The sequence below is a fragment of the Silurus meridionalis genome, chromosome 6 (assembly GCF_014805685.1).
Source record: "Silurus meridionalis isolate SWU-2019-XX chromosome 6, ASM1480568v1, whole genome shotgun sequence".
In the NCBI taxonomy this organism is placed as follows: Eukaryota; Metazoa; Chordata; class Actinopteri; order Siluriformes; family Siluridae; genus Silurus; species Silurus meridionalis.
The window spans coordinates 1141220-1165367 of NC_060889.1; the positions used below are offsets into that span (position 1 = coordinate 1141220).

The window sequence follows — 24148 nt, forward strand, 5'->3', positions numbered from 1 at the left end:
AATTTATTCTCTCATGCATGTGTTTATGATGCATGTAGACATGAATGCCTGTTTGTATGTTTGTGAGCACTGAACAGAAGGAAATTTGATCATACAGATATAATCAAGATGAAATGGATGAATAATAGAAATGTCAGTGGAATTACCTTTTTTTTACAATATTTATTTTATTTAAAAAAAATACCAAAAAGGGTCTTGTTTATAATGTAAACCATAAAATGTGTGTGTGTGTGTGTGTGTGTGTGTGTGTGTGTGTGTGTGTGTGTGTGTGTGTGTCTGTGAAATTAAAATAGAATGTTGGTTCTGGATGTAGATGTGCAGATGTAGATACACCACTGATATATAATGTTTGAAGATTCATTCATCTTCAAACCACTCTGTCCTCTACATCTGCCCCTTATAAACCAACCACCTGCATGTCTTCTTTCACCACGTCCATATGTCTGGTGGCTCCATTCTCAGCATTCTTCTACTGATATACCCCATGTCCCTTTTCTACACATGAGTAAACCATTTCAATTGCACCTCTTTCACCTTGTTACCAATGTTCTACCTGTGCTGTCCCTCTAATAAACTCATTTCTTATCCTGTCCATCCTCATCACTCTCGATCAAAATCTCAGCATCTTTAACTCTGCTACCTCCAGCTCCACCTCCTGTCTTTTAGTCAAAGCCACTGTCTCTAATCCATACAACATCGCAGGACTCACCACAGTCGTATAAACTTTTAATTTCACTCTTGCACTCTTCTATCACCAATTACTATATCATAACAATACATGTGTGGTAAATTGGAGAAGGTATTATAAATTATAGACTGTGGTTTAAAGCTTCTAATAGTAGATGGATTTCTGACTTTAAGAAGGATTGAGAGTAAATATGTATTAGTGTGTTAAGATTTTTCTCCTTGGTGAACACAAGATGCACAAGTTGTATTTACATAATTACACCTGCCTGCACTTTGTGTTTGCTGTCAGTAACATTGGTGACTCTGTCATGTGATGCTGTGAGGTGGAGCTTCATGAACCTTTTAGAGTACAGAAAGACCTCATTATCATTCAGCTAAAACCATTCATCATGTTTGCTGTTATATTCATGTGTCTGTGGCTTTTACTAGGTGAGTTATACACTGAGTAACTTTTGTTACTCAGAAACGTTCATTTTGATTTATCAGTGTGAGTCAGATTTATAGTATAGTTGGTTTGATTGTGTACATTTTACAAACATTATGTTCCCTTCTTTATGACAGGTGACTCCATTGCAGATTCAATAGAGCCACTTTTCACTCATAAATCTATAAATGACGTTGGAAATGTTACTCTGTCCTGCAAATACAAAACAACCAGCTCTACAAACAACTACCTGCACTCGTACAGACAACATCCAAAATCTAAACTGAAGTTCCTTTTTTCCTTTTTTATTATCTGATAATAAGCTGCGACATTATCGGATAATGAGCCCCCCCCACCGCTATTCACAGGTAAAACAGTTCACACGTTGAGTCACACACACACACACACACACACACACACACACACACACACACACACACACGCCTGTACATGCATTGTATGTCATATGCAAACAACTTTACCAATGACAATATTATTTGCTCAGCTGTAAATGGTGATGGTGTAAATGTCTGAGATGCATTATGGTCTATTGCCCATCAACAAACATTTATCTGTCCTATTGCCCATCAACAAATAGGCCTATAGGCTGTACAATGCATGCTAACAAATATATATTGTTCAAGTTTATTCATCATCCTAAAATATATTGTTTGATTATTTTTAGGAGTGTGGCTGCATCACCCCTGCCTTCACTGAAAACTCACACCAGGCCATGCAGGTGTCGCTCCATTTTGAGTTCGACTGAGAATCATCCTGAGTAAGTACATATTTTATATTTTCTTAAATTATATTTAGTTTAAACCATTATTGCATTGTATGACATATGCAAACAACTTTACCAATGACACAATGAGTGATGTGTGTGTGTGTGTGTGTGTGTGTGTGTGTTTCATAAACAGATGTGATCAAGCACCTGCTCCAAAAGGGCAAAGGCAGCACACACAGTGCACCATGTCATGGAAGGATCAGACAGATAACGACACAGTTCCACAGACTCGCGATTCCTGCCCGCACATGAACCTGGACCTCAACTGAGGTCTTCTGACTCTCATTCTCCATTTAGTCTATTTAAAATGTTTTTCCCGGACAGTGTTGTGTCAACTTTGTGCCACAACACAAATGCTCAAGCTGACAAGTCAATAGCCAAGGGACGCAAATACAAATGGAGAGATGTAACCGTGAGTGAGATGTATCACTACATTGGGCTGTTATTTTACATGGTAATGGTAAAGTTGCCCTCCATCATAGACTACTGGCGACAGAGCAGAATTTTCACAGTTCCCTTTCCAGCAACAATTATGTCAAGGGACAGATACAGGACAATTTCGTGGAATGTATGCATGAGTCACCCAGATGCAGACAAAGAAAATGACAGAAAGAAGGGCACATCTGAACATGACCATCTGTTCAGAGTGAAACTGTTTATGGACACAATCCGTAAGACATGCAAAGCAATTTATCATCCTAGAAGACATTTAGCCGTGGATGAGAGGATGGTAGCATGCAAAGCTAACACTTGGAGGACACAGTACATGAAAGCCAAGCCAACTAAGTGGGGGTTCAAGTTGTTTGTTCTTGCCGATTCCTCAAATGGATACACTATTATTATTTAATGCATAGTATTGTAGCCCTACAGGCTAGGATTTGCAGAACCCTACTGTAGTGTATTGTGTTAGTTTTTGTTGCACTCTTTATTTTTTATACATACTGTACTGTACTGTTTTATTGTTACACAATTCCCTTTTTAATGCTGTCCTTGCTAATGTGTATTTTAAATAAACCATAAAGGAAACACATTCCTTGTTGTAGTACTGTACTTCTCACTGTGATCCCGGCTCAGTGATCCACAGCTCATTATGTAATCGACAGCTCATTATGCGACCCATTGTCTCTGAGCTGTCAGTCACAGCATGTCGACGCCTCTTCGCAAATGACCTTTTAAAGTAGAAAGTGTCTTTTAAATTTTAAATCAAAGTATTGTTTAATGTGAATGAGCAGGCAGGATGATTTTCACATGATTAAAAATAAAAAAACCTACATTAAAAGCTCTGTTCTCAAAAGTCTTGGGGAAACATGTTTACTATCGGTTTTGTGGCCTTATTTCAGTGAGGTTTTTTGCTTTTTCAAAACCACGCATAAACCTTTATTTTCCAGGAAACACCCAGGATCTAAAACTGGCCCACTCTCTCCATTATCACACTTTTTTTTTCTCTGCATATCTGTTTTTACTTTCGACACTTTAAACTCTGGACTCGCACAGCACAGTGCACTTTATATTTTATACCACACCATACCGCACGGACATTTTACACCACACCATACTGCACACGGACACTTTATGGACGATCAAAAACCACCTTAAATTGTTTACTATTGTTTACTCTTGTTTACTGCTTACTGCCTTAAGCATATTTTGTATATACAACTTTTTCTCTATTTATATAGTTTTTATAGTTTATTTATCTGCCTTTTTTAATTTTTTTTCCTCCCCATTTTAATGCCTCATGACGGATCGTTGAAAAAAGCATGTATGTATGTGTATTTGTATTTGACAAATAAAATTAGATTTGATGTATCTATCCAGTCTTCTAACATGCTATAGTCACGCTCCCTGAGATCTCAAAACTCTGGACTTCTAGTAGTTCCTAGAATAGCAAAGTCCACTGAAGGCGGTAGATCATTCTTGCATTTAGCTCCTAAACTTTGGAATAGTCTTCCTGACCGTGTTCGGGCTCAGACACACTCTCCCAGTTTAAGTGCAGATTAAAAACGTATCTTTTTAGCAAAGCCTAAACATAACATACGTCTCACATCATAATCTTGTGCTCCAGAACATCTGATCACATGCACATTATCAACTTGTGCTGTTAATAGCATGAACAGCAGCTACGCTAATTCCTCTCCACTGCTTCTCTTTATCTCCCCAACCTGAGGTTTGGCCAGCTTCAGTCATGTCCCACCTCAAGAAGATTATGGACCTTTGAAGTAGAAGATGCCGAACTCGCAAACATCCCGAACCATCTAGAGACGTACTAGTAGTGGATCCCACTACGTGTCGAGGTTTGATATTGGACCTTCTGGAGTGTTTAAAGGCTCTGGCATGGAGAAGCTGGTGTTGGATCTATGATGATCGCAATTGTTGAGCCATTTTATGAGTTGCCCAGTAGCTCCTAGTTTTATAACCATTAAGAAGAAACTTTGTAGAAAGAACATTACTTATAATCTTATACTCCAGTAATCATGTTAGTTCTCACTCTCCAGTGTTCTGTATTGTTGAAAGATTTATGATCAAACTCTTGATGTCACCCAAATGAGGATGGGTTCCACTTTTGAGTCTGGTTCCTCTCAAGGTTTCTTCCTCATAACATCTAAGTAAGTTTTTCCTTGCCACAGGCTTGCTCAGCAGAGATAAATGCACACCATTCACCGTGACTGTTGATTTCTGTAAAGCTGCTTTGAGACAATGCGCTATAAAAATTAACTTGACTCACATAATAATTTTACATCACTTTGGCTAATCTTGGTTTCTAAATGTTTGTCTAGAATCATCTTCATATTTCTTTGACAATTCCAACCAGATTTTCTGATCCTTAATAAGCTTTATTCTAATAGTGGATCATGCTACTGTACCTTCACCCTGTCCTTTGCAGGTTGTTGATGATATAAGGTTTCTTGCTCTTCTGGGACACAGTATTTAGCGCCCCCTGGTGACAAATCAACTTATGATTAGTGTGAGCTGCAGGAAGCTGGATCTCCAAAGGCTCATACAGTAAACTGCACTCATTCCCCATTTATCTTTCAGCAGCTTCCATCTCCATCATCCTGCTCTCTATACTGTTTCTACTAGTGCTTCTTCTAGATACATTCATCTCAATCATGTCATTTCTAAAGAAGTACAATGGTAAAGCTTTAATGTTACGTGACTGAAGACATCACAGCCATGGATCACTGTTTGGCATTTTAGCTTTATTATTGAATTTGTTACCTTTGGTATGAATTGACAGGCCTCATCCGCCTGGTTTTCCCTCAGAAAGTGGCACTGGAGCGACTGCAGTAACGTTCAGAGCCCTGAAGTGACACAGCGACATCTTGTGGAAACATCCGTCATTTTGTAGCAAAAACTGTTTCAGCTTCAGCATTTCAGCTTCTTATTGATCCGATACCAACGATTTCCAAGACCGGTATTGGGGAAATCGATACAGAGAACAAAACAAATATGAAATAGTTTTCTGTGTAATTATATAGTTTATGTAGTTTATGAAATTCATTATTATTAATATTAAATTATCTGTAATGAGACTTTCTTCCTTCTGCTACATTTATTGAAAGAAATTATTTGTAGGATGAATGGAGTGGAAGGAAAAATAGGTCCTATTCAAATTAAATAAATATTAATCTCAGGTATGATTGATATTTTAATGTCAATCAAATCTCTCTATACAACACCAGCATCCCTAGCTAGCAGTGAACTTGTATAAATATAATCACTAAGAAATTGTCCAGAAACATATAAAACAGATGATACTTGGTGTTATTTACAATTTCACACAAAATGTAATGTTTTAAAGTAAACTGTCACTATAACCTCTAAAATAGATAACGATTTTAACAATCGATTTTAACAATATAAAGTATATATTAATAAGTATCTATATATAAATTGTAATGTATTATTTAATAAGTAAAGTACTCTGATACAGACATTTCATAAACATAATTATATACAGTAACAAAGTAAAAATCCCTCATTCCTGTCCAACACACGTCACACATGTAGCTCCTCTCTTACCTTTTGATTCTCTCTCCCGAATAGCATCTGTATCATATCGAAAGACGTCACTGTATCACGACGTCACTCTGAAATACATTATAAGTGTTTAGGTGGGACACAGTGAGTGTGTATGGAGGACGAACCCTGCACAAACTAGTAAATAAGTAAATTAATGTCTACTGAAGATTAAAATTGTGTACTTTTCTTAAAGATAATCAAATAGGGACATTTCTAGAAATGTTAAACACCTATAGACCTTTTTAACTTCACATGAAATGAGGGCAGAATTCACACGACTACAAACTGAGGGATTGATGACAGAATCATCATGACTACACCTCAGTAAAAGTGGGCGGAGCTCGATGTGGTGAGATACAGTTTAGACAGTTTCACAGAGATACTGACATTTATATCTACTGCAAGACACAACCATCATGTTCCTCTTCTTTCTTTTCATAGTTGTTCAAATCATTGGTAAGTCTTTTATATTCTACACAAACTTTATGTGGATGCTGGAGATTTGTACTGAAACATAAACATGATGATTCAGTTGGTCATCAAGCAATGACATTAGAAATATTTGTTGTTGTAATGTGTTTACAGCAGGAGCTGTTGGCAGCAGCATTACACCAGAACAAACCATCATATCTTCACCTGAAGGCAGTAACACCACACTGACCTGCACATATGATGACTCAGCTGTTTATCTCCACTGGTATCAACAAAAACCTCAATCAGATCCAAAGTTTTTGCTCCTGATTTTTAAATCCTCAGATGATGTCACTAGAGCTGAACAACTTGACCCAAGAATATCCATCAGACTTCGTAAAAAAGAAAAGAAAGTAGATCTGGAGATCTTTCCTGCTGCAGTATCAGACTCTGCACTGTACTACTGCGCCATGGAGCCCACAGTGACACAAAACTCATACACACTGTACAAAAAGCCTTTTTTCTCTCCCAGTAGGGGGAGCTGTTCACCTGTTTCACTTAAATACACTTCTCTGTATCAGTTCCAGGAGTTTGATGTTTATTTGGTTTGTATATCAACAGTCATCATCTTACACATGCTAATAATGTGTTTTGTTTAAACAATTAATCAATGCATTTCACTACAGTGGATAAATGTTTGAGGACTAATTTATAAATTTCAAATTTCATATTTGTTTTCTGTTCATTTCTTTAAAGCTGCTTTGGGACAATGTGCACTGTTAAAAGTTCTATACTATACAAATAAAGTCAAATTGAATTAAAGAAATCAACTAAAAACAAAACTTTAAGCAAAAATACTGATCTATGCTTGTGATTTTGATGAAATAAATTAACTCATGAAATAAAGATGTAATACTTCTATTATGCAGATGCAACAAAAGTACAAAAGGTCTTAAATTAACAGTATGGTTTCATTATAAACACTAAATAATTGTCATCTTATAAAATAGCACTTGATCCAGCACACTGACGTTACAAACTTCACATACCTCAAAAAAAGACAGAAAGAAAGAAAGAACAATTCATTGTCTGCTTTTGCACTCTTTTACATTTATGGATTTATAGACTTCTGGTGCTGCAGATATAGTTTTTTTCACTTTATTGAACATATTTTAGAGTATTTTTGTTTAATACTTCACAAATGCCCAGTTGTATTTACTGTTAGCTCGAGGGAAGTTATAATTTTCGACAGCATCTTTACAGCAATACTTCTGATGAATAAGTGACACTTCAAACTCCAGTGGGATACTGAATAATCTGATCCATGCAGTGAAAATAACTAAATGAATTTTGTTCTATATTGAAGTAAAAGTGGAGGTAAGACTACAATAAAGGGCAGAAATCAATCATCAATCAACCAATCAACCAATCAACTCAGCACCTGCCAAAAAAGTGCTATTTTCTCTCTGTAACCAAGTCTCTTTCCTGTAGAGCCTTTAGGAGGTTTCACATCATCAGGGGTGAATACTGAGACACTTAAACCTTTAATATTTTTATTGGTATTTTTCTTTTAAATTATATCAATAGATCAGCATTTAATTTGTGTACATTCATTAAAATAATCAAAATCTGTTTATCTGTTTTGTAGGTTACATTCAGAATGTAGCTGCCATATAAAATGCTGATAAATAATTCTATTTATTTTAAATGTATCTGTAAAATGTGTTAAAACCTGATCAACCAGTGAACTAAAACTTTCATTTATAGTGTTTATGGACTGACATTTATTTTTTATAAATAAATTTATTTTTTTATTATTTTCCTGTCAGTCTGACTCACAGATTCCCCATGTGAGACTGAATGTAATACCAATCTGCCAGCAACATCACCACCACTGTCATGTGATGCTGTGGGGAGGAGCTTCATGAACCTTCAAGATGTTCATTTCAAAAAGACATCAGGAAATTTTCATTCAGATAAAAACTATTCATCATGTTCACTGCTATATTCATTATTCTGTGGATGTCATTAGGTGAGTTATACATTGACTTAATTGTTAATTTAGTTATTAATTAGCCACTAAATTGTGTTTTAATGCAAAAATCTAAGTGTTATGTACATTTACTTGCTTGTTTAAAGGTTAAAAATTATTCTGTTCTCTTCTCTATGACAGGTGACTCCATGGCAGATTCAATAAAGCCACCTTCTACTCATAAAGCTGTAGATGAAAGTGAAAATGTGACTCTGTCCTGCAGCTACAAAACCATTGATCCAAACACCTACCTGCACTGGTACAGACAACAACCAAAATCTAATCCTGTGTTCCTTCTTCTCATCAATCCAAGTGGATTTAAAACTAAGCCCATGCCACCACGTCTGGATGCTGAAGTTGATAAAACTAATAAACAAGTGGATCTGATCATCTCCTCTGCTGCTGTATCAGACTCTGCTCTATACTACTGTGCTCTGGTGCCCACAGTGACAGGAAATCCAGCTGCACTGTACAAAAACCTCTACACAGTTTAGTTATTCTGCTAAACTACTTGTATGCCTTTCAATCCTCATTTTACCAGATGTGTTCAGATGAAACGCTGTAGATTTATAAGAATGAGTATCTTAATACAAACAATGTCTGTCAGCAAATCCAATTAATTACAGCATATTGAATGAACATGTTGCATATATACATGAGTTTATATTACCGCTGTGTTAACTTACTGTCATGATTTGTGAATTAAAAAAATATATTTTTCCAGTAGCCCATATTTTAGTATGAACTGGATCATAGAGATAAACCCAAGTGGAAAAAAAAAAAAAAACACTTGCTGTGTTAAAGTCTCTCTTTACTTCACAAGATGTACTCACCTTAAAAATACTTACGTTATCATAATAGATTGTGTTCCAACAGTTAAATGTGAACACAGTTTGCAGTGGTATTTCAGCAAGACATATTGTAGTTACATTACACACATTGTAGTTAACACTCTTTATAGCACATACACATCCCACACAGCTGTCTGAGAAACTCACAATGTCTTTGTGCTCAATATTAGTATTAACTTATTATTCTTTGTGTGGGAGCCTCAGAAAACTGCCACCATTTCAAAATCTTTAAATAGGAAATATTTGGTATATAAAAATAAGCTTTTAATAGCAATATTATCATCTGCTTCCCTTCATCATAATCCTCCCAGTAAAACAGATATTTATAGAGGCTGAAAGCTAGAAAGACTCTGTTCACTGTCACTGATACTGTAAAGTGATCTGAATAAAAGTTATACTACAACAGCAGCACTTCCTGGGTGTGGTCTTCTAGAGACGTGTTCCCTCATGTGTAAAGTTCAGCACATACAGCACTATTATACAGAATCCTCACAGAGCTGTGTTCAGAAATGACTCAACTCTACACCTTACTGTACATAGTGAGATACACAACACTGATTCTCACTGTAGTTACAGGTAATTCAATTTCATTAGTATTTTAATTCTATTAATTAACATCTATGTTTAAATCTAATTGTTTGGTTTAAAAAAACTACATTAATTATTTTTTTTTTTCTTCTTTACAGCAGGCAGTTTTGCAGATAAAATTGGACCAAATGATAAAGATTCCAACATCATCAGCAAAGAAACAGACACTGTAACTTTGAAATGTTCATATGAGACAAGCAGTGAAAACATTTATCTTTACTGGTACAAACAATATCCTAATAGTGCACCACAGTTTTTACTGTATAAAGGCGCAAGGTCATATAGTGGTTATGATAGCACTCCTGATGATAATCGACTAAAGGCAGAAACATCCAGAGTCTCTACTGAACTTACTATCAGAGGTCTAAAGCTCTCAGATTCTGCTCTCTATCACTGCGCTCTAAGAGACGTAACACAGTAATACAGAGTCAGTAAAAGACTGTTCAAAAACTCATCAAAGATATTTCCTTCACCTACTTGTTATCAGTAAACCACAGACACAAGACATATTTGTGGTAACAGATGCAGGTGAGTGAAATAGAAAAGAAGAATAAAGAGGGATTAAAGATGCCAAATACACATCATTCACATTACATTCACAAATATTTTTATTATATACATGACATTTTCTTTTCAGTTTTCTTTCTGATAAATCGTAATCAATCTTTCTGCCTTCATTCATTCATGTGCATGTGTATAAAAGTCATGTTATTTTACTGGATATGAGAAGCTTTTAGCTTCCTGAAGAACAAAATGAAGGCAGAAAGACAAATTACCAACTTCAGTAAAGTCCTGCTAAAAAATCTCAAGGGTGAAATTTTGTATTTGGTGATGACAACAGGTTTCAGATTCCAGTCAACCACTGTAAAGAATTTGCATTTAAATATTTAAAAAATCCAATGTCAAAATTATAGATATAAATAATATATATTATTTTGTTACTTTGACTAATTAGATTTGGGCCTGTTAAAGAGAAGGGTCTGTGTACAAGATGTCAAGTGAGTGTAATATTTTTGTTAAGCCCTCTGATCTAATTTTAAAGTCTTTACTTTGGTAAAAATCATTATTGCTTTATTTCTAATTCATTGTGGTAGTGTACAGGAGCAACATTATGAAGGTTTGTGGTGTCTGAATATTTATGAACTTGCCTGTATGTATTTATGGCCTTTCAGCAGACTGAATAAACAAAATGAATGAATCCTGTAACACAATAATCTGTCACTCTGTTTACAGTATGAGATGATACAGAGGTGTGATGAATATAAATAAATATGAGTGGGCGGAGCTACATGTGGAGACATCAGAGACAATCTTACATACACAACCCTGATATTTATTTCTAAAGCTGGAGGTCTGAACTAAACACTCAGGATCACAATGTTACTCCTCTTCTTACTTTTCATCACTATTGCTGATATTGGTAAGTCTTATATTACACATCATTTGATTAATGAACAGAAACAGTTTCCACTTAAATAAAAAAAAAATGTTCATGAAATTATTGTAATTTATTTTATGGTAGAAGCTTGTTACGTCCCATTGGATGTTTGTGTGTTTGTCTCTCTCTATTGTTTCACCTTCCTGTCAATTTCTCAAGGTTCCTCCCTCTTTGGACTGCTATTGGCTAGGTAGTTAATCAACGTTTGTGACCTGACTGCACCTGTGGCCAATCCGGTAAACTGCTGGAGTTTAAAAAAAGGACTGCAGGGCCATTAAAGAGAGCACCAGGAGCACCATTTGTTTTTGCATTGTTGTGTTTGACGCATTGATTGTTTCTTGTATTTTCCCCTTTTGACTTGGGTTTGTACAACATTCGTTGATTTATTGTTGTTATCTTGTTTGTTTTTGAGTGGTTATATTCTGACAACAACCCTTGTGTTTTCCCTGGAGTGTTGGACAGGTAGTATGTCACGTGACTTACATCTTGCAACACGTAGATGATGTTATGTATAGAGACACTAGCTAGGAGTGTGCGCTAATTTTGTAGTTTAGTTAGTTTAGAGTAGGTAAGCTAGGGCGTGTAGAGGCGCCGGAAGAATTTTGTTTAGTGTTAGGTTAGTGGTTTTATTGTGTTCTTTTCTTTAGCGCCACTCTCCGCCTCTCTCTCCTGTGGGATTATTTATGTTTTGGTTTTTGATTAGTGTAAATAATTGTATGTACTTTGCCATATGTTCCTCATTGTTTAAATAAATCCTTTTATATTATACTTGGTTTACGTGTCCTTTTCCCTGGCCTATTCACAGAATTGATCACAGTGTGAATGTTACAGCTTCAAACCCTAGACGTATAAAAAGAAGCCGTAACAATGCTGCTGATATCAGCATTAAACCAGAAGAAACCACTTTATCTGTAACTGAAGGCAGCAACACCACACTGTCCTGCACATATACTGGATCAGTTTACAGTCTTCACTGGTATCAACAAAAACCAGGATCAAGACCAGAGTTTCTGCTGCTGATTGATGAAAACATGTCACAGAAGCTCAACCACCTCATCCACGATTGTCCATAAAACTTGACAAAACTAATAAGAAAGTGGATCTGCACATCTCCTCTGCTGCTGTATCAGACTCTGCACTGTACTACTGCGCTCTGACGCCCACAGTGACAGGAAACCCAACTCCACTGTACAAAAAGCACTACACATGACTGCAGCAGATTCATGCTTTTCTCACTAGATGGAGCTGTTTACATGTTTACCTCTGCATGCTCAACCTCCTGTCTGAGTTTCAGTCTGATGACCTTGAAGAAGTTTAAACTAAGAAGCGATTTAATTGATCCCACCTACATAATATCCTGAGTTTGTCAGTAAGTCAGTTGCAGCCTCATTGGTGAAATTTGGTATTTACTTTGTAAGTCCTACAATTTATCTATTTTCCTTTATTAGGAATAGATTTAAAAATACATTTATGATAACTTCCTTTTAAACTCTTCTTGAGGTAGTTTCATGATAATGATCCACTAAAACCTTGTATATGTTTAACAGTGTTTCCTACACACAGGTGATATTGAAGAATTCACAAATATATCGTGCCTCAATAAAGCAGATAAAATTGAGCAGGAGATAAAAACATTGATCTAGATGAAGTTATTGTTTCCATTTTCCTAAATACATCAGTGTAGAGCAGAGATGACCAAACTACAGTCAGAGATCCAAAGTTATCCCATGGTGACCTTTGATTTGGATCATTATGCAAAATATGAGAAAAGGGAAACAAACAAAAAAAAAAAACAGGAAGGGGTTGTCATTAATTCAATTCAATTTATTTCATTTTTATTTGTATAGAGCTTTAACACTGAACATTGTCTCAAAGCAGCTTTACACAGATAATGTGGTGATAAAGAATGAATAAGATGAATAAAGATTGTTGTTTATAAGTGTAAGTTTGTTCCTAATGTCTCATTATTACATTCATTCATATCTAAGTTACCAACTTTTTTGTTTTTTAATATAATAATATAAACTGAGAAGTAAACTAACTCACTCCCACCTACATACTATTCAAAGTTTTTCAGTAAATCAGCTGCAGCCCAATTTGGAAAAACATAAAAAAATAAGCACAAACTTCATGTATCTCATTAGAGGTCACTGATATTGCAGGCATATGGCTGTATTGCTTATAGAGTGAATAGCTGCATTAGACATTAAACTCTTGTGTTATTAATGGAATTTCATTTGACTGTAAGTTTCATTGAACTAGAAGACATCAGAAAAAAACTGCATCAGCTGAGAGGTTTTTTTAATATATATTTATTTCTAAATATTAAGAATTCATGAATAAAAGGAAACATGGCAGTTCTAGTTTTAATATAATACAGTTTGGTGTAATGCAACATTTACTTTTAGCCCATTTCCCTTATTTAAGTGAGATTATTTTGCCTCATAAGAAAAAGTTTGAGCTCCTCTTGTGTAGAATTATATATTTTTTCATAATTACATTATTATTTGGATTACAATTAAAATTTGATTAAAATATGTTTGCTGAATGCAAAATCAGCATCACATCTGTCAGTAACATTGGTGACGGTCATGTGATGCTGAGGGGCGGAGCTTCATGAACCTTTATGATGTTAACTGGTTAGAGCACAGATATATTTCAGAATATTCTCAATCAGATAAAACCATTCATCATGTTCACTGTTATATTGATGTGTCTGTGGCTTTCACTAGGTGAGTTATACATAGATATTTATTACTAATTCAGAAATATTAAATGTTTATTTAATCATTAATTAGACAGTGTAGTGATGAAAAAGCTTAATATATGGTACATACTAAAATATGTAGTTGTAGCTTGATTGTGTAAATTCTAAATCATTCTGTTCTCTTCTCTATGACAGGTGACTCCATGGCAGATTCAATAGAGACACTTGTTACTCATAAAGCTGTAAATGAAGGTGATAAAGTTACTCTGTCCTGCAGATACAAAACAAGTTATACAAACAACAACCTGCACTGGTACAGACAACATCCAAAATCTAAACCTAAGTTCCTTCTTATTATTTTGCAAAGTGGATCTCTAGCTTCTGATAAACCAGCACGAATGGATGCTAAAATTCGTAAAGATGAAGTGGATCTGATCATCTCCTCTGCTGCTGTATCAGACTCTGCTCTATACTACTGTGCTCTGGTGCCCACAGTGACAGGAAATCCAGCTGCACTGTACAAAAACCTTGACTCAGTTCTGATGTGTGGAAAGTACTGTAGATCTGTGGATGATTTTGAGTTATTTACAAGTCATTTTGGAGGGAAATCTGTCTCTTTCTCTTTTGAATTATAAAAAGTTTATAATTTGAGCAATGCTGATGCTTTCATTTAAAGTGTATATTTGTTTTATATAAGAACAATTAATACATTGTTTGAGTTTTGTTTTCACTGTTCTTCTGTATTTCCTTTCTCAGTCTATGTCACTTTATATTCTGACTAAACTACACACCTCTTCTTTTCATTTGATTGGTTTTGTGTAGCATTACATCCTCCATCACATGCACAAACAAAAATAAATGTTTACTTCTTACCTTTTCATCTTCCATACATTGCTACATTATATTACATTAAGTCTGTAAGTTTTGGGGTAAAGAAAGACTCCATCTTCTGCAGCAACAGAATGGTTCTTCAGCTGGAGAGATCTCTGATAAAGAGCATCAGATCCTTAAATCCATCTTTATCATAAAAAAATAAGCCTGATAGCTGTCTATTATGTCGTGCTGATTAAGAAATCAGAATTGTGTCTATGATTAAAGTGTGATTTCTTTTCATTGTAAATGTCACACTTTGGCACTTTTGTCTCCTTGGTGAACACAAGATGGCGCTGTCACTTTTCTTATTGTGGGAAAAGTACTAGAGCTCCACACAACCCTGCTCACATTCTCTGATGATGAATCCTCATTTTCACAATAAAACCTCTGTGATATAAACTACAGCTGTTCTTCTATCATACACACTGCACTAATATTATCCTCACTCCTGCCCTGATTACTCTTAGTAGTAGTTTTCTCCTCTCCTCTCCTCCTCTCCTCTCCTCCTCTCCTCTCTCTCCTCCTCTCCTCTCCTCTCCTCTCTCTCCCTCTCAGCTTGTTGAAGCCGCCTTCATTTGTAGTGACTGTAATGTTTTATTTGTCTTTGTAAGATCAATAAACCTTGTCTTTTATATTGATATCCATGTCTCCTTGTCATCCATGGTAATGAACCCATGTGCTCCTCCCACCACCTCACCACACATAAATAAAATATTTCAGAATGTAATAACTGGATTATATTTTAATAGATTTAAATGTTAGATTTTATATAGTCCATTCATTATCAGTGTAGTCATAATTACCCATGTGATGCTGAATGTAAAACCAGAATGTCAGTAACATTGTTGACTCTGTCATGTGATTCTGTGGGTGGAGCTTCATGAACTTTTATGATGTTACAGAATCAGAGAACAGAAAGACCTCAGAATATTTTTATTCAGCTAAAACCATTCATCATGTTCACTGCTGTAATTATGTGTCTGTGGCTTTCACTAGGTGAGATTAAATTTTTAAGTGAATATAAATTGTGTTGAAATTAAATGTGATTATTTAGTCTCTAATAAATCAGAATATGAGTTTGATTATGCAATTCTGGCTTGATGTAAAGTGTTCTAATGTTTAATGTTCTGTGTAAAAGTTAAATGATTATGTTCTCTTCTCTATGACAGGTGACTCCATGGCAGATTCAATAGAGCCACTTTTTACTCATAAAGTTGTGGATGAAGGTGATGATGTTACTCTGTACTGCAACTACAAACAAGTAATACAAACTACCTGCACTGGTACATACAACATCCACAATCTAAACCTGAGTTCCTTCTTTATATTTCTCAAAGAGGAGATTTATATCCAGACAAACCCCAAGAATGACTGCTGAAATTGATGATGGTGATAAAAAACAAGTGGATCTGATCATCTCCTCTGCTGCTGTATCAGACTCTGCTCTATACTACTGTGCTCTGGCGCCCACAGTGACAGGAAATCCAGCTGCACTGTACAAAAGCACTACACATGACTGCAGCAGATTCATGCTTTTCTCACTAGATGGAGCTGTTTACATGGTTACCTCTGCATGCTCAACTTCGTGTCTATAATTTCAGCTTCTTCTTGAAGATCAACAATAATTAGGGTAATTTACTAATGCATTTGTGTAAAACCTAAACTTTCTCTTTTTTTGTTCATTAACAATAAATTTGGAAAAAGAAATCTTGTATTAGTTCATCAGTGTTTCCTACACAGGTGTTATTGAGGAATTCACAAATATATTGACCCTTAATTAAGAAGATGGAATTTAGCAGGAGATGAACCTAAGACTAATCTTTAAAGTAGCCTGGATCAGTAATGTGTCCTATTACTTTATGGAACACTGTAACTTTGATGAATCTTATTTAACTGGAGTGTCATGATTTAATAGATTTAGCATTCACACTTAGGATTTATCTGAAGTAATCAATCCATCTACTGTCATGGAGGGGAAAAGAAATGGAGAATCTGGAGGACATGGGAAAAACTACAATATAAAATATAAAATAAATACAAAAGGAATTCAAAAGCAATTAAAACATGCAATAGTTTAATAATTTTATTATATCTTTTAGTTTAGAGCAGAGATGCCCAAACTAGGGTCCTCAGGCTAAAGTTGGTCCCTGTTGACATTTGATTTGGCCCGTCATGTCATATATGATAAAAGGACAAAAAAGAGTAAGGAGGATGCCATTGCCATATAGATTCATAACTAAGTTACCATAACTTTTTATGTTTAATGTTCTGTGTAAAGTTAAATGATTATGTTCTCTTCTCTATAACAGGTGACTCCATGGCAGATTCAATAGAGCCACTTTTCACTCATAAAGTTGTGGATGAAGGTGATAATGTTATTCTGTCCTGCAAATACAATCTAACCTCTACAGCAACTACCTGCACTGGTACAGACAACATCCAAAATCTAAACCTGAGTTCCTTCTTTATATTTCTCAAAGAGGAGATTTATATCCAGACAAACCCCAAGAATGACTGCTGAAATTGATGATGGTGATAAAAAACAAGTGGATCTGATCATCTCCTCTGCTGCTGTATCAGACTCTGCTCTATACTACTGTGCTCTGAGGCCCACAGTGACAGGAAATCCAGCTGCACTGTACAAAAGCACTACACATGACTGCAGCAGATTCATGCTTTTCTCACTAGATGGAGCTGTTTACATGGTTACCTCTGCATGCTCAACTTCGTGTCTATAATTTCAGCTTCTTGAAGATCAACAATAATTAGGGTAATTTACTAATGCATTTGTGTAAAACCTAAACTTTCTCTTTTTTTGTTCATTAACAATAAATTTGGAAAAAGAAATCTTGTATTAGTTCATCAGTGTTTCCTACACAGGTGTTATTGAGGAATTCACAAATATATTGACCCTTAATTAAGAAGATGGAATTTAGCAGGAGATGAACCTAAGACTAATCTTTAAAGTAGCCTGGATCAGTAATGTGTCCTATTACTTTATGGAACACTGTAACTTTGATGAATCTTATTTAACTGGAGTGTCATGATTTAATAGATTTAGCATTCACACTTAGGATTTATCTGAAGTAATCAATCCATCTACTGTCATGGAAAAAGAAATCTTGTATTAGTTCATCAGTGTTTCCTACACAGGTGTTATTGAGACTCCTGTTTACTTTCTGTGCTTGTAACATCATAAAATCCTACCATCATAACACTTAAATTCAACTTTATGTGTATGTGTTATTTATCTTTATGTTTTTTTTTACACAATCTGTTATTTATTTATTTATTTATTTATTTATTTATTTATTTATTTATTTATTTATTTATTTATTTATTTATTTATTTATTTATTTATTTATTTATTTATTTATTTATTTATTTATTTATTTATTTATTTATTTATTTATTTATTTATTTATTTATTTATTTATTTATTTATTTATTTATTTATTTATTTATTTATTTATTTATTTATTTATTTATTTATTTATTTATTTATTTATTTATTTATTTATTTATTTATTTATTTATTTATTTATTTATTTATTTATTTATTTATTTATTTATTTATTTATTTATTTATTTATTTATTTATTTATTTATTTATTTATTTATTTATTTATTTATTTATTTATTTATTTATTTATTTATTTATTTATTTATTTATTTATTTATTTATTTATTTATTTATTTATTTATTTATTTATTTATTTATTTATTTATTTATTTATTTATTTATTTATTTATTTATTTATTTATTTATTTATTTATTTATTTATTTATTTATTTATTTATTTATTTATTTATTTATTTATTTATTTATTTATTTATTTATTTATTTATTTATTTATTTATTTATTTATTTATTTATTTATTTATTTATTTATTTATTTATTTATTTATTTATTTATTTATTTATTTATTTATTTATTTATTTATTTATTTATTTATTTATTTATTTATTTATTTATTTATTTATTTATTTATTTATTTATTTATTTATTTATTTATTTATTTATTTATTTATTTATTTATTTATTTATTTATTTATTTATTTATTTATTTATTTATTTATTTATTTATTTATTTATTTATTTATTTATTTATTTATTTATTTATTTATTTATTTATTTATTTATTTATTTATTTATTTATTTATTTATTTATTTATTTATTTATTTATTTATTTATTTATTTATTTATTTATTTATTTATTTATTTATTTATTTATTTATTTATTTATTTATTTATTTATTTATTTATTTATTTATTTATTTATTTATTTATTTATTTATTTATTTATTTATTTATTTATTTATTTATTTATTTATTTATTTATTTATTTATTTATTTATTTATTTATTTATTTATTTATTTATTTATTTATTTATTTATTTATTTATTTATTTATTTATTTATTTATTTATTTATTTATTTATTTATTTATTTATTTATTTATTTATTTATTTATTTATTTATTTATTTATTTATTTATTTATTTATTTATTTATTTATTTATTTATTTATTTATTTATTTATTTATTTATTTATTTATTTATTTATTTATTTATTTATTTATTTATTTATTTATTTATTTATTTATTTATTTATTTATTTATTTATTTATTTATTTATTTATTTATTTATTTATTTATTTATTTATTTATTTATTTATTTATCTTACATCGTTAATAGACCTAGTTGTCAATATTATTGTTATTACTTTTTCTATCTCTGCTATCTCAGCCTCTATCTGTAACATGGTCCCTGTCTTATGTCTCTCCGCCTCTGGCCTTTGCTGAACCTGTCTCTCCGTCCCCAGTCTCTGCTACAGGTGGTTCTGACCAGGTCCCTTTCGACCCTGGATGGACACGGGGTCCTCCTCAGATGGCCCTCCGAGTTGGTGGGTTTTCAGGTGCCGCTTTGTAATGTCAGGAACCACCTGGCTGGTGGCTCTCTATGCCTCCGCTCCTGAGCTCAGGTTTAACCACGCACACCTGGGGCTCATCATCATGCCTTCTCTGGACCTTCAGGCCTAATCACGCACACCTGAGGCTCATCATCACTCCACCACGCTCCTACATAAACCACTCTCTCAAATTCACCCAGCAATTGTTATTGTATGTGTTGGACTTTCGTGCGGTCTATGTTTTCGGGTTTCGGTTTTCACACAGGACTCTGTTATTTGTTTCATTCGGACTCCACAATCCCGTCCCGGCTGCGCTTCTCCCACGCATCTCGGCTCAACTTCGCTTCTCCCAGCGCACCTCGGACTTTCTCAACCGAAGGACTGCCGTGTGCGTTTGTGCGTGTGTGAGTTTCTGTATATACACTGATACACTTGATACAGCACACGGATGTTACTAACTTCACATGCCTGCCAGTGACTTTACATACTTAGAGAGACGCAGTGTGTTGGTTATAATTTTACACTGATACCATAAAGTGATTGTAGTGGGACGAACTGTGGGTGTCCCTTTAAATTGTCATGAAAGCATCAGTTGTCCAATCAGATACATGCAAGACTATATAAAAACTTTAATGCACCATGTTGTGTGATCACCGCTTGTGTGTCATTGCCCGAGGCCCGCCCCTTCCTGGTTTAGACTCTTCCTGTCTCACAGGTATGTGCTTGCTAGCAAGTGTGTATCAACGTGTGTGTTTGTGGTAACTAGCGTTATTTGAATTATAGTTTCCAACATGTAATCATTTCATGTGGCTCAGCGACTGCTTTTAAACATGAACCCGCCGTAATCCGTGCCTTCTTGCTGGTTTGATGTCCATTTGCCTGTGCGGCTGGACTTGTGGTCGAAACGACAATATTAAGGTATGTGTAGCTATCTCTGCTGAGGTTTGTGGTGTTTGGTGGGATGAATAAATGTTCTACTTAATCCTTTTTTATTAGTTTTAAGATCATTCAGTTGAGAAACATAAATGACACTAATTCATTTATCTTTGTTATTACTCTCTTTGTTTTATTTTACTTTGTCTGCTTTGCTAGCTTTGTTTGCTTTGCTAGCTTTGTTTGCTTTGTTTGCTTTGCTAGCTTTGTTTATGCTTTGTTTTTCTTTGTTTTGTTTTATTTTACTTTGTCTGCTTTGCTAGCTTTGTTTGCTTTGCTAGCTTTGTTTGCTTTGCTAGCTTTGTTTATGCTTTGTTTTTCTTTGTTTTGTTTTATTTTACTTTGTCTGCTTTGCTAGCTTTGTTTGCTTTGCTAGCTTTGTTTGCTTTGCTAGCTTTGTTTGCTTTGCTAGCTTTGTTTATGATTTGGTTTGACTCATTGTATATTCATTCAAACACAACATTCAATTATTATTATTTCTTGTGTGATTTAAATTTGGTTAACAGTGTCTTTGTTACAATTCACACTATTTTTTCATTACTCTATCACATCATGTGTTCCATCACTGTTTGTGTATTTTTTTGTGTGTGTGTGTGTGTGTGTGTGTGGTGCTCTTGTGCATTTGGTGTTATGCTCCTGGCGATATAGTAGCCGCATACTCATTAGGCTAGTTTACCTGCTTTAGGTAAGCCTCGGTTTCCTTTTTGTTTTTATGCCTATTTTATTCCAGCCCATAGTCATGTTTTAAAAGTAATACCCATATTTATTGTGAAATAAAACATTTTTGGTATCTTTGGTATCCACGTCTCTTGCCTCTGTTTATTGAAACCACGTACCTGTGTGTCTTTTGTAGATGATTAATCTATAATAGTGTTCCCTGTTAACAGGGTGGCGTAGTCAGCTGAGTTATAGTTTCTGTCTAATTCTGACATGATGATCTCAGTGTTACTCAACAGCACTTCCTGTGTTTCTGACTGTTTCATGTTCAGACATTTAATTTTTAAGATACTGTTTTAGTGTGCTTACAAAATTAATTCATATACTGTATAATTTCTGTATAATTTTCTTTACAGACAGCAGATAAATTTGCAGATAAATTTGGACCAATAGATAAAGATGCTAATGGGAAGGAAACAGACACTGTTACTCTGAAATGTTCATATGAGTCAAACAGTGACAACATTGGCTTTACTGGTACAAACAATATCCTAACGGTGCACCACAGTTTTACTGTATAAAGGTGCAAGATCATATAGTTCTGTAGAGCGCAAACCCACTGACACTCGATTAGAGTCCAAAATTACCAGCGACTCTACTGAACTTACTATCAGAGGTCTGAAGCTCTTAGATTCTGCTCTCTATCACTGTGCTCTTAAAAACGCTACACAGTAATACAGAGTCAGTAAAAGACTGTACAAAAACTCATCAAAGATATTTCCTTTACCTACTGTTTATCAGTAAACAACAAACACATTTGTGGTAACAGATGCAGCTGAATGAATAGAAAAAAGATTCAAGAGTGATTACACATTACTATACATTAACCACATTACATTTACTATATACATTTACTATATACATGTGGAATTGCAGTTTTCTACCTTTCTTCATTCATGTGCATGTGTATAAAAAAAAAACAATGTAGGCGGAAATTGTTATAAATGAGCAGAGCTTAAAAGCAGCATTTGCAGTATTCGGTGGAGTCCATTGGTTAAAATTTTAATTAGCATCATTATTGTTTTTTTTTCCAATCATTTGTGGGAGTGTACAGAGGCAAAATTCTAAACATTACCACTGTCCAATATTTATTGTCCACTGGTATGAATTTATGGACTTTAAATAAAAGAATTCTGTAAAAGAATACTCTGTCAGGCCGCTTTTACAGTATGAGATGAAGCTGATTTGAGTTGTGATGAATATGAATAAATATGAGTGGGCGGAGCTACATGTGGAGACATCAGAGACAATCTCACATACACAACCCTGACATTTATTTCTAAAGCTGGAGGTCTGAACTAAACACTCAGGATCACAATGTTACTCCTCTTCTTACTTTTCTTCACTATTGCTGATATTGGTAAGTTTTATATTACACATGGAATTATTTATTTTATTGAACAGACCCATAAATGTATTATTGAAAAAATGGTTATGATATTATTGTATTTATTTTATAGTAGAAGCTGCTGATATCAGCATTAAACCAGAAGAAACCACTTTATCTGTAACTGAAGGCAGCAACACCACACTGTCCTGCACATATACTGGATCAGTTTACAGTCTTCACTGGTATCAACAAAAACCTGGATCAAGACCAGAGTTTCTGCTGCTGATTGATGAAACAAGTGAACATGTCACAGAAGCTCAACCACCAAATCCACGATTGTCCATAAAACTTGACAAAACTAATAAACAAGTGGATCTGATCATCTCCTCTGCTGCTGTATCAGACTCTGCTCTATACTACTGTGCTCTGGTGCCCACAGTGACAGGAAATCCAGCTGCTCTGTACAAAAACTTAAACACAGTTTTGCTTTATGGAAAGCAGTTTTGCTGATTATATGAAGTCATTTACATGCTATCAGGAAGGAAACATTTCTTTCTCTAACATAATAAAAAGTTTATTCTTTTGGATGCGTCTTCACCTAACAGCCTGAAGGTCTCTGAAAAGTAGAAATGTGACAAGAAATTCATTTATAAATGTAAATATTTATTTTTACTTGTTATTTTACTGACTTTTAACAGTTTTACTATTTTATTTTACTGTTTCAAAAATTGATTGCTTAATTTGTAATTAATTATTCTTTGATTCTGCAGTTATATTATAATGGATTATATAATCATTAAATGTTTTATCTCTATGACAGGTGACTCCATGGCGGATTCAATAAAGTCACTTCTCACTCATAAAGTTGTAGATGAAGGTGATGATGTTACTCTGTCCTGCAGCTACAAAGACTTTAGTGGTTCTGTAGAATCTGCAGTGGTACAAACAAAATCCAAAATCTAATCCTGAGTTCATTCTTTATATTTATGAAAGTGGAGCTTTAAGTCCCAACATCCCACCAAGAACGAGTGCTAAAGTTCATGGAAATAAACAAGTGGATCTGATCATCTCCTCTGCTGCTGTATCAGACTCTGCTCTATACTACTGTGCTCTGGTGCCCACAGTGACAGGAAATCCAGCTGCTCTGTACAAAAACCTCTACACAGTTTTGCTTTATGGGAAGCAGTTTTGCTGATTATATGAAGTCATTTACATGCTATCAGGAAGGAAACATTTCTTTCTCTAACATAATAAAAGTTTATTCTTTTGTATCTTGTCTTCATCTAACAGCCTGAAGGTCTCTGAAAAGTAGAAATGTGACAAGAAATTCATTTATAAATGTAAATATTTATTTTTACTTATACATTTAATGATTACTGGTTGAAGAGTCAATAAAGAAATTATTTTTAAAATCAGTATTAATTTTTTATTA

At 33.5% G+C, this 24148-nt stretch overlaps 1 long non-coding RNA gene and 1 gene segment (V, D, J or C); one reads left to right on the top strand and one right to left on the bottom strand.

Annotated features, from left to right (window-relative positions):
• Positions 1-5172: 5172 nt before the first annotated feature.
• On the bottom strand, positions 5173-6932 carry LOC124387906. Its single transcript, XR_006926274.1, has 3 exons — positions 6583-6932; positions 5922-5989; positions 5173-5279 (listed from the first exon to the last, which is right to left on the bottom strand). It is a non-coding gene; the product is annotated as an uncharacterized LOC124387906 (long non-coding RNA).
• A 1231-nt stretch (positions 6933-8163) lies between these two features.
• LOC124387896 lies at positions 8164-8896 on the top strand. The segment is given in 2 exon segments: positions 8164-8364; positions 8506-8896. Coding segments are annotated over 2 exon segments (393 nt in total).
• The last annotated feature ends 15252 nt before the right edge of the window (positions 8897-24148 follow it).